At 35.4% G+C, this 12,583-nt stretch overlaps 1 protein-coding gene across 2 annotated transcripts; it reads right to left on the reverse strand.

Annotated features, from left to right (window-relative positions):
- Positions 1–206: 206 nt before the first annotated feature.
- Positions 207–10,968, reverse strand: LOC148027414 (metal tolerance protein 11-like). Of its 2 annotated transcripts, none has more exons than XM_087689100.1 (7): positions 10,643–10,962; positions 9,972–10,531; positions 2,513–2,622; positions 1,384–1,638; positions 1,208–1,288; positions 862–1,095; positions 207–721 (listed from the first exon to the last, which is right to left on the reverse strand). In XM_087689100.1, exons 1-7 carry the CDS (start codon positions 10,714–10,716, stop codon positions 359–361), a joined length of 1,677 nt encoding a protein of 558 aa, XP_087545226.1. In that variant the 5' UTR covers positions 10,717–10,962; the 3' UTR covers positions 207–358. The 2 variants fall into 2 exon arrangements, with proteins under 2 accessions (XP_087545226.1, XP_087545228.1); XM_087689102.1 differs by having other exon boundaries at positions 523–726; positions 10,643–10,968.
- Positions 10,969–12,583: the final 1,615 nt, after the last annotated feature.

Raw genomic sequence — 12,583 nt, forward strand, 5'->3', positions numbered from 1 at the left:
ACTAAAATACATTGTTTTAAGACATTTGCAACCTTTGGATAGTATGTGTTAAGGAATTCTACTAGCATATTTTTATGAGTTTATAAGATAGTTGGGTGTATTGCTTGTATAAAGTTACATTTACACACATGCACGCATACGCGTGCGCACACACACACACACAATATAAAGCTTATTATTTTGAAGGTAAAGATGCAATATCAATATAATATTAAAAAGGTATCAAATCAATATAAAGATCAATTTGATGTATCATATTCATAACAAAATAAATCACACATCCTCATCCATGGGGGTCTTTTAAATCCTATTTACATGTTTTGATCAAACATAGAAAGAGATTATAACTTGACACATATTATCTAGCATTTTGATAATTTATCTTTTGGGCATGCTCAGGTCTATGTAAGAACTCATAATCAACATGTACGAAAGCTCTTTCTATTTCAGGTAAGCTTTCAAGCTTGTTTTGTAAGCTCTCACCAATATCATGAGCATCTGGTAAGGGCATCTCAGCTGGCAACACAATGTCCACCTCAGCAAAATAGAATCCTCCAAACTTGTAAGCTTTGATTGTGTCAATATGTTTGATTGACTTATGATGGTTGCAACACAAGTATGTGATCTTTTGAAGGAATTCAGGTGGAGCTGTTTCTCCCACTAGAGAACTAACATTCTCAAGGACAGTATAGCTCCAATTCCAAATTGTGTATAGCGCAAGCTGGCCTTGCAAAATATGATTCAATAAGTTGCCATCATAATCCTAGATGTTGTATTTATCACATCTATATAAATTATTTATATTGAACTTGAGCATCTTGCTTTAGAATCAACTAACAACACAAAAAATAGGTCACATACAAGTATAGCACCACTTGGATCTATCCACCAAAAGAATTTACTTGCCAATACTGCAGCTGCTAGCCCAATAGAGTTCGTAATAACATCAAATAGGTGATCTTTGGCATAAGCTTGCACAATTTCATCATGGAAGGATCGACAAAGTATCATGAGAGAAAACTTAACTAAAGTGACAAAGATCATGACTCCAATCACCCAATACTTGTTTGTACCTTGTAAAGTCAATTGGCTATCCTGTTAAAGTACAAAAGCAAAGAGCCATGTGTAACACCTTATTCTTCCACAAATGTGAAATTCCATATTGTCTCTCAATTAAAGACAATATAAAGTTGTTGAAAGAACTAACCTTGGAAGCAAGTTGGCGTGTGGACTCAATAAGAATTTGCATACCAAGCGTTGCCATAACGGATGCAAACACCAAAATACCCTTAGGAGTTATTTTAAAGAAGAAGAGTTAGTCCAAGGAAATAAGCACAATAGGTTTGCATTATTAAAACTTAAACATGTAGGATATGATCTTACCACCGGTTGCATGCGGCTCTTGCCTATGGGATAAAGATATGGGTTGGGCTTGCTCATATTGTGTGATGTATACCATAAAATGAATCCAGATAGCAAATCCAACAAAGAGTCTAAAGTGGATGCAATTATAGCCAAGGATATACTTTTCACAGATATGAACACCTTAATCGCAAAAAGGATCATGTTGGAAATGTTTGAAATGCGTATTGCGAAGACTTTGCCCCTATTTGTTGACTCTTGATTCAAATGGTTTTCCTATGTACAAAAGAAAGTTAGTTAAGTCAATTGAATGAAAGTGCATTAGGTCACCAACATGCATGTGTTGCCAAGTAATTTTGATTTGACACTATGAAACCCCTCTAGTGCCACGCATCGTGTGTGTGTGTGTGTGTGTGTGTGTGTGTGTGTGTGTGTGTGTGTGTGTGTGTGTGTGTGTGTGTGTGTGTGTGTGTGTGTGTGTGTGTGTGTGTGTGTGTGTGTGTGTGTGTGTGTGTGTGTGTGTGTGTGTGTGTGTGTGTGTGTGTGTGTGTGTGTGTGTGTGTGTGTGTGTGTGTGTGTGTGTGTGTGTGTGTGTGTGTGTGTGTGTGTGTGTGTGTGTGTGTGTGTGTGTGTGTGTGTGTGTGTGTGTGTGTGTGTGTGTGTGTGTGTGTGTGTGTGTGTGTGTGTGTGTGTGTGTGTGTGTGTGTGTGTGTGTGTGTGTGTGTGTGTTGTGCACACGCACATGCATGTGTGCATGCCCATGTGGGTGCTTGTGTGTGCATGTACACATGCATGCACATGTCTCTCTATATGTCCCTCTTCATGTGTTTATTCCTATTTTGGAGCCTATCTTTACCTTGCCAATTTTACTTTTAAGGGTTGGGAACAAATGCTACCTCTCTTCTTCACCAAGTAAAAGGGAAGTCAACCAAATGACAAAATAAAGATGAGCAATGTAAAATATATGTGCCTTTGAAAAATCAAGAGAGCATAAGCTTTATGATTCAAAATATCCTTAACGTTTTTTCAAAACATTTTAATAACAAATAGCATATTAAAAAGATTTTTTGAGGTTCTATGAGCTTTAAGTAAACATTAAAAATATCATCTTAATATTTAACCTTAAGGTTAAGAGTTTTTGTCCACTTACTTGGTGCATTAAGGCATCTGTATTGATTTCTAATAGTTCATCTAGACCATGCATCTCCTGAAGAATTTCACTTTGCCGATTGTAATAACTAGTCACTTTTGCATGTTTTCCTATGACATATGAAACAAAAATCAGCATATGACAACTTTCACATATATGCCAAGTCAATGTTGTTCAAAACTCAGCTTGTGTGTTCCTAGCCTAATAAGTTTGAAAATGTATCCCTTTTTTGGATTTTTTATCAATAACTAAAGTTTTAACATGGTCAAATTGAAAAAATATGATTTTTTAGTACATTAATTGATTAGTTGACCCAAATTTTAAGGTCAAACATATTAGTAAACCCAAGCCACATGTTGAGTTGGTTAAGATCTATGAATAATAGATTTATGTAAGTAAATTACTTTTGATGTCCATAATGTGGACCACCTAATGGACTTAAGGGCTTCATTAATTATCATGATTGCACACTTTATTTAATAGTAAAGTAATTCTAAATACTTGACTTTTGAGCATAATAATGCATATACCTTAGAGCTACAATGACCCACGTATAGAAACATGTAATAGAACTTTTACATACTATATGCAAGACTTGACTCTTCATCCAATTCTCTGTGAAGCTCTCATGGATTCTTCTATCTCTTATTTCTCTATTCTATCATCTCTTCTACTCATCTCTCTCTCTCTCTCTCTCTCTCTCTCTCTCTCTCTCTCTCTCTCTCTCTCTCTCTCTCTCTCTCTCTCTCTCTCTCTCTCTCTCTCTCTCTCTCTCTCTCTCTCTCTCTCTCTCTCTCTCTCTCTCTCTCTCTCTCTCCCCCCTTTGTAGATCTCTTCTTATGAGTGGTATGGAAGCATGATCGTATGTCCCCTTCATCATTCTCACTCTATTATTTTCTTTTCATAGGTCCTAATGACCATTTCATATAACATCCAATCCAATATAGAATCAATCATGCTTAGATTGATAAACTTACTTCATCTCAATTGGTTTCATGATTCTTTTGAATCATTGAGACTATAAGGGTTAATTTAGTAATGTTGATCCCGTCTTGCTTTAAAGGTACTCTCTTACTTATCCCACTATTTAAGTTATCATCAATTCCTATATTATTTATTTTCCAATAAATTTTATTACAACCAATATATTCTTAACCTTTACATCTTCTCAATTAAACCTTGAATCACGCATGGCACAATATCAACCTATATTATGATTGTGAGGGGGTCAAGTTGTTCATGACCTCAATCTAAAGTTTTTGGTCTTATTTCAGGTTATTAATATTCCTTTCTTGAATGGGACTTTAAAAAGTTATGCCCCATGCGATCAATATGGTGGAAAATTTATAAACATTTTATTAGACAATAGTGGGAAGCCTCCCTCACCTATGGAATTGTAAGAGTGGAGATCTTAGCAAGAGTCTTATTTGACATCTTTCCAAGGTCTAATTGCCAAGTAGTTTATTTAGGGAATGATTCTAAGAAGTTGATGGTTGAATTTTTCTTTTAAAAATATCCTACCAAAAACATGCATAAAAGATCAGGTACTTTTTTGTGATACAAAAAACCAATTCTTTGAATTACCATGCATGTGGAGAGGTAGTAACCATCCAAATCATGAATGGTGGACATGAATAAATTTTTTTAATAGACATCATGGCATTATAGAAAAAAATTGTAGAAGGGAATGTTTAATTCAACAAAGATGTGGGGACAATCATGAGACTGTAATAAAATAGGTTCCATTTAAAGGTTCAAGGATTCTAATATAAAACTTATACCCCAAGGTATTTTTAAAAAATGAAACGAAGTGTTTTGATCCAAAAGTGGAGAGCGATACACTCTAGATCATAATAATGACTCTATCTAAAAAGTCCAATCATGATAGTTAGATTATCATGGAAGATACAAAAAAGAAGACTATTTACATGAGGCTTGGACAATTACTTGGATGATGGAGATTGTGGATGGGTAGTGTTCAATTATATAAATAGTTTAATTAATTTCAATGGATCCTTGCATGAATCATACATGCCCTATACAATCAGGATTAGTTGTAGATCAATGGCAATTACTTACTTTGGTATAAAGAACCTACAAGAAACAAACAATGGACAAGAAAATATATATTCCATAGATTGAGCTAAACAATTAAAGTCCAAAGTGATTAATAGAGATCTCAATAAAGAACTCAATCAATGCCACTATGTCTCTATAGTTCAATGAAGGTTGTACTATCGCTTATCAACTTCATGAATCTAGAAATGAGTACTATTAATAAAGTTTTGGGATGTGATTGATTGAGACAATTGGGTATGATTCAACAAATGGATTCTATTCGAGATTATGATATTGTATCATCATCGCTAGAGTTTAAAAAGAGATGAAGATATAGCTAAATCTCGAAGTGAAAAAGGGAGCGGGGGGGGGGGGCAGGGCACTAGGGGCTGGGGGGCTCACTATAGACCCCTTATATCGTGCATTCAAGGGCTATTAAAAAGTGCCCTTATCAATGTTTTTTTTCTAAATAAAACACACCCCCTTTCTATTCAATCTATGAATGACCCCTTTATATGGCAGCTTTCTATGTGTAAAACACGTGTAAAAGAGGTATTTTGAAAATCCCTTCTTTCGAGCCCATATGAGATAGTTACATAGACACTGATATTTTTTTCATTATTAGAGTCTAAAACTAGATGAAGATTCTCATTTCATTGCATAATAGCTAAATCTTGAGGTGTAGAGAGAGAGAGAGAGAGATCACTATATGTAAACCCCCATATCAAATGCATTCAAGGCCTATTTAAAAAACCAATATCTTTGATTTTTTCATAATTAAAAGAATTTTCTATTCAATCTATGAACAAATCCTTAATATGCCACCCTTTTGTGCGTAAAAAATGTGTAAAATAGATACTTTTAAAAACTCTTCTTTTGAATCCACGTGATAAATAAGGAAGGATTTAGGAAGAGTTCTACTAGATTTTTCATTCAACAATAAAACTTTACATTGAATCAATCTATTAAACCATCAAAGTATTCATGTCTAAGAAATTACATGAAGATGTTAATAGCCATACCTTCCAAAGAGATGTATCTCATCTTGGCTATTGGACCTTAACTTAAAACAAGTCAACAAGACTCCCATTTCATCTTTTTGACTTTGTATTGGAATAAAAAAAGGGTTTTCAAAAGCCTTGAGAAATGGGATTTCTTGAGAGTGAACCCATCCCTTCACCATTTTCTTCACTAGTATTAGAATGAAAATGAAAAATGACACCTTTAGAATGTAGATTACTTATAGATTCCCAAATGGATAAAGATAAATAACTACTACCCCATACCCCTCATTTCTTACTTATTTGATGAGCTCAAGGAAGACAAATTAATTACAAGAATGTAATTGAGATCAAGTTACCATCAAGGTTGGGTATGGGGAAAAGACAATATTTAGAACCATTTGTGGCCTTTATCATTTCTTGATTTTTCCTTTTGGGTTAAGCATTAATGTACTAAGCATCTTTCAAGGCCTCATGAAAAACTTGAAATTACATAGGTTTCCTATCAAGTTTGATTGGATTCCTTATGTATAGCAAGTCAAAGGAAAATCACCTTACGTATATGATAATGGCTATAGTAACTTTTTTGCAAGAATAAACTTTTGTGAAAGGCAAGGATGTCTTCATGCATAAGCTAAAGTGGAGACTTGTGAATAAATCATTAAGTCCAAGTGGAAAGGTTGGCCCACATCAACCAATTATTATATTTTATGAACACACTCTTTGGGGCTCATCATTCTAAAGGAGATTTCATTGAGCAATGTGTCCAAAAATTTAAACACTATATCAATAAGTAAAAGATAATGGTTCCTTATTGGGATGCAATAATGGACAAAAGATTGAATCACCTTTCTTATTTCAATAAAGAGACATGAGTGCATCACAAGACCATGGGGTTTTGGCTGGCAATAAATCAAGATTGGCAAAAAAGGAGATGTAATGATTGAATATGGTCAAGAGAAAATCGTACATCATTCATGTAATCAAGGGATGGTATCATTATCTTTATAGCAACTAGTTTAGAGTAAAAAATGATCATATAATGCTCAAGTAATGTTTCTCCCAAATCAATCTTACTTAAAAAATGGCAAATAACATGTAGTAGCCGATGCCTTGTGAAGAACGTGAGCTTGTATAATCTCCTCCATTTTTTAGCTTCACAATGATTTGGATTGATCAATTAAATGTGTCTTACCACTTTCAAATGTGTTAGAAATTGCAAGAAAGTTCACATAAGTCAAAGATTAGATGGAAATTAGCTTTTCAAGCAAGAATAATAACTTCACATGTGTTAGAATTTACCAAAATTTCTCATGAAGGCAATCTCCTTAACTTCAAAATTTTCTCATTCGGTCACATATTTGGGGATAATCCAACCCCCAGTATAAGAACCAATTGCATACATTTTTAATTCATATTTTCTCCCCCAATAAAAAAGAATTAATTTTTAGTTGGAGAGTCTCTCCAAGTTCATTTTTCCTTTCAAAATTAAGAAAATTGCTTTGTAAGACACATAGCATTATTACAGACACTCTATGTATTTCTATGTCACAATGTTCATAAATATATCACCACTTGCTACATGATAGAATTCACTAATAAAAGGTGATCAACAGGGTACATGGAAAGCTATTCAAACCAAATATTTTTCCCTTCAAGTAAAAGATCATGTGAGAAGTATATTGCACATTGACAATATATTCAAGACCTATAACAAAGTTTCAACCTAGGGAACATGGGAAGCTATTTAAACCAAATATTTTTCCCTCCAAGTAAAATATCATGTAAGAAGTACATTATAGTTCAAAGTGGTTGGTTGATTGGCAATATATTCAAGACCTATAACAAAGTCTCAAATATCTTTTATTAGAAACATTCAATAATGGAGGGACATTAAGATTCTCTACTCTTTCAATAATGGAGGGACACTAAAGAAACTCATAAGAATCGTTGAATGAGCTCATGGGTTATAAGTGACTTATAGCATGAAGAGCTTTCATCTTTACATATGAATTGTCTAGTTCAATGCTTGCAAAAGTATCCAATCCTTAAGCTCACTTGAAGAAAATGCTAAATAGAATGAAGCTTGTCATGATTTTAATTGAAAACCCCAAGTGTTATATTGGAATTTATGCTAGTCGAACAACATTTAATAGAAACCCCTTCTGCATATGTTATAATAATTGAATAAGAAGTGTCAACTCTATTATTTGTGGAATATTGGTAGGTGATATGCCCACAACTAACTTGAAGATGGTATGTTGAAGAATCTAGAAGTACATTGTCTCAAGGGTTCCATTATTTAGAAATCTTCTACATCATGTATGTTCAAGGGATATTTTTAATACCTCTTATATTAGACATTTTCAAGAAGTAATTAATTGACCATTTTTCTTTGTGTCTATGTCTTTAGAAATATAAGCTTTAAATCCCCTTCTAATGAACTCATGTGCTATATATATAAGTTACATATGGAGCCCTCCAAGTATTCTCTCGCTATCAACTTTTCACGTGGTATACTCTATATTCCTCAAGCTAAACCTATGTTCTTTCACAACTTTAATGGAGGTGTTATAATCAGGGATATTGCACATAATTCTCCATGATAATCCTAAAGATTATATATTCCTCAATGATAGAGCCTATTGTTCAAGATCTTTTCAAAAGATTGCCACATAATGGGGCATTTATTAAAATTCTTGAAAGGGGCTCACCATCCTCCCTAGTTTTCCTAAGCTAAAAGAAGCTAAAAGTAGCTTTCATAAAGTAAAGAAACCATCCCAAATGTGATTTGTCCATTGTTGTTATACATTTAGATTATGATGTTCGAAGGAATGTCCATAATTGATTGCGTATTTTGAAAAGGTTTTACATTAAGATTATCTAAATCAAATCATGATGGTAGAGCTTGGCATGTGCTTGGAAGAAGAGTGAACCTAATACCTCTCTCTATTTATCCTTTTCTTTGTTTGGTTATGTGCAAACAAATGTAGCCTCTCATGTGGTTTAAGATTGCCTATAGCCTCTATGAAGATTATTCTTGGATTGTTATCTAAATGCCAACCTTGATACCAACACTTGAGTCTCTTCTTTGGAACTTATATTCCATGCTTATTATACCTTACCTATTAGTAGCCTAAACTACATAAAAAGGGCTTTTTAATCGATTTAAAATATAAACTCATGTCATGCTAAAATTTATGGCCCAAAAATTTGTGGATGATACTATTTGTGAGGCTAACATTGGTGTATTTTTGCACTTTGGTATCCTTTAAATACTCTAGAGTTGGTAGATATGGATAGTGCTATATTTGAGGTTAGCATTGGTACTTCACTCAGGAAAAGAACACAATCACATCATGACTCGACTTATATGTTATCATATTAAACCCTAGCTAGACTAAGTTGCTTTGTGCAATGGTAACATGGAATTTATGCACTCTTGCTCACTTTGCTATGTGATGCAAATAGTGGGAAGGTTGCCATTACACCTTAGTACACTTCAAAAAGATTAAGAGAGATATGAAAGAAAGCACTAGTCCTTAAAGGTAAGAAGAGAGAGACTGAAGCATTATGGATAACTGAGTGAGACATCACTCCATTGACAACATTGAAGATGTAAATGGTAAATGTAATGTCAAGGGACCCATGTTATTATCTCTCCTAATTCCTATCTGTTGCTCAAGTAAAGGAGGTGTTAGTTTTGAATTAGATTATGGTATAATCCTCAAAAATATTTTAGGATCAACACAAACTTTTAGAGAGAAAGTTTTGTGCAAAACAATGTCGACAAAAAACTAGGATAAGTATTGCTTTGCTTTGAACTAGATAACACTAGACAAAACTAATGTTGGGATGAAGAATTTCAACATGAAATTGGATCTGTGTTTATAGATTAACCCCATTTATAGAGCTAAGATGGCTACATACACTCCACATACATACATAATAATTACCTAATACTTCAAAAAATTTATGTCTTGTTTCCATTCACTATTGCAAATGGGTGTGATTGGTTTTATAATAGAAAATATAACTCTTGGTGTATTGGACGAGATGTAAACATATAAGCTACCAACTCTTAATGTGCAACGTTTAAATGTGTATGTGTTCTACTTAGTGCATTTCAAGGTTATACTTATGGTCATTAATGTAGCATTTTTTGGGAAAGGCCTTCCATTCTAGTTTTACTCTATGTTTTCCACTCTATTGCTATTTTAACAAGACACTCTCCAAATATCTCCAAGTTTCTTTCCCCCTAGCCTTCTTAACTTTAGCATTTAACATTAATTAAACATCATCCTCTCATAAGCATGTAGCATTGGCCATCATCCTCTCATGAACATTAAGTAATGCTATTGATGGTGTACTTGATGGGCTATGGTTAAGTTGGGATGTACCTAAGCAAATAGGTTTGAAGCATGAGGAGCCCATCAGGAAGGTGAGTGCAGGCTGGCCATCTGCGCGACGCTCAACCGCACTGCTGACGGGGGCCTTGAGCTGATAATTATCACCACAATCACTACCATTGACTGTAGCGGCGCCATAATTACTGTCCTTGAGGAAGTCCAGGGCTCGAATCCTCCAGTGATCATCGCCGTCCGCCTGCGGCTGCGAAGGGCACGTGCCGGTGGCCGCAGCAGGCAATCGAGCAGCTGGTGGCGCAGCTACATCACCATGATCCGCCGACTTATTATCATCAGCAAACCCGGCATCATTACATCGATCGTCACCTGCAGGACCATGATCGTATTGGTGATCACGACCATACTCAGCAGCTGCTGCACGGCCCGGGTTTACCATCGTCGTACGAAAATCGACAGAAATCAAGGATGCTGAAGAGAAGGAGGACGACGACGACGAATTATGAGAGAGGTTCGAATTGCTGCGGGCGTCGTGATATTCCAGCCCAGTACGGCCATCGTCGCCATCATCATGGTCGTGGTCATCGATATGAAGCCTTGCCATCGATCCGATTACACTTGGCTTATAGTCTTGTTATTATCAATGGAACCTAAACACATCGAAGATAATAGATATCTGTACATGTGTGTGTGTGTGTGTGTATTACCGGCTGCTGGGTCGGTCGGTAGTTGCCTCTTTAAGTAAAATTATTCGATTGTCGATTGATTGGTGCTGATGCATGCGTGCATGCGCTGGAGCAGGAATCCTAGCGGCGTGTCGTTTCTTCTTGTCCGGCCCGGCTCTTCATCAGCCCTTATTGCGTCTGCTTCAATTTTATTAATATCTCACTTCTATGCCCAACATCAGTCGCGGGGAATTTTGAAGAAAATGACCTCGATCGCCAGCCATCACGAATAATTATCATCGCCGCCCATGCTCGGGACACGTGTTTGTGACAATTTTCATGAATCAGACACTCATTAGGAATCACAAATGACATTAGCCTACCAGGGAACCTACTCCTTGTAGACTAAGCTCTAATAATATAAGTAGGATCTCACCATGCCAACACAATAAAGTGAAACAACAAGTCAACAAGCATGATGTAAATTGCTTATAATAATGCCCTCTTACTTCCATAAACTTTAAGATTCACTTTGTGATGATCCACACTAGTCTTGCATAGTTAGCTTTGTTTGTGGAAACTTTGGCTGCTTCTTGTACCTTAAACAACAAGACTTTTGTTAGGACAGCTGGCACGAACGCTTACTTGAGGTTGTTTGACTTAGCAAGTACTTTTGATGCCGACCTTTCTTGCTTGATGGTGCAAGTAGCATTGCACAAAATCAAATACCTTAAACAAGTAAATTAGTGGAGAAAAATATTGTTGGAAATATGCAAAACCTTTTTATGAATATATAGTGAATAAAGCTACATGAGTGCCATATAAAACACCTAATAATGGTGCTGAGTTGGTGCTATCCTCTCTAAGATCTATATTAAAGACAAAGGCCAAGCTCTCCCCCACTCCCCAAAATGCAAGAGATCCTATGCTTCGAGTTTAAGTATTGGTTTACAAATCTGATTATACATAAATACCTCCTTTTGTGAGATAGTGCTCAACTCCTTTCTCCTCCTCTCTTTCTCAAAACAAATGAGTACTTGTGATGGTAATGTTCTTTGCTTAATATTGTTCTGAAATGGTCTTTCTACAAACCAAAAACATAGGTAAAACGGTCATGCCACTTGGCTAAGTCAATGATAAATTAGAATAGAAGTCTTCTCATTACTCGGACACCTTCTCACTACAAGAATATCTATGCTTTGAGCTTGATTCGATAATATGATATTTAACTACTTATTGTGTAACATCTAAGTCATTCATGTGCAAAATCAAGTTGTATAGGTCACCCCCTACTTGTATGAGCCTAGAGAGCTTGACATCAAATGATATTGATAAGATGCTCCAAAAAATAAGCCCAATCTTATCATAGTGTGGCTTTGAGATTCCTCTATAGATATATATATATACAATAGACCCAATGAATGGTTTTCGATACAATTGTGCCTCTAGTACTTGGTCATCAAAGGAGCATAATTAGGGAAAATATTAACTTCAAAAGGGCCTTGTAAGGAATGGATTAGGAAGCCTTAACCTTTTAATTAGTCCCTTTTCTATGGCCATTAGTATTGCATATCTTTTTATCCCCTAGCCTCCCTATATTCCCTCGATCTAATTACCCACTTTTGTGGGGGATCCCACCTAGATATTAGGGGATCTCCTCTTCTTTTCACTTTAATATAACTACCATTTTCACCCTCTAACCTAGGATCCACCAAAGGAGTTACATGACTCCACTACTCTCCCAATTGTGCAACATTAGTAGGCTAGACTAATCATTATCCAACAAATAAAATGTTCTCATTTCTTAGAAGAAAAGCTTCTTTACCTTAAAAGGTGCCCAATCATGCTACATGTGTCAAAATGACCATGTTTTATAATCTACTTTGCCTTGCAAGACCTTCAAACCAATATTACCTTTCCCATACTCTACTCATCTAAGGCCTAGAGTCCACCAAAGGGAGTTACCTAACTACTTGATGCTCC

This window comes from Lygodium microphyllum, chromosome 12 (genome assembly GCF_053477565.2).
Source record: "Lygodium microphyllum isolate KBCC chromosome 12, Lygodium_microphyllum_v1.1.10, whole genome shotgun sequence".
Taxonomy (NCBI): domain Eukaryota; kingdom Viridiplantae; phylum Streptophyta; class Polypodiopsida; order Schizaeales; family Lygodiaceae; genus Lygodium; species Lygodium microphyllum.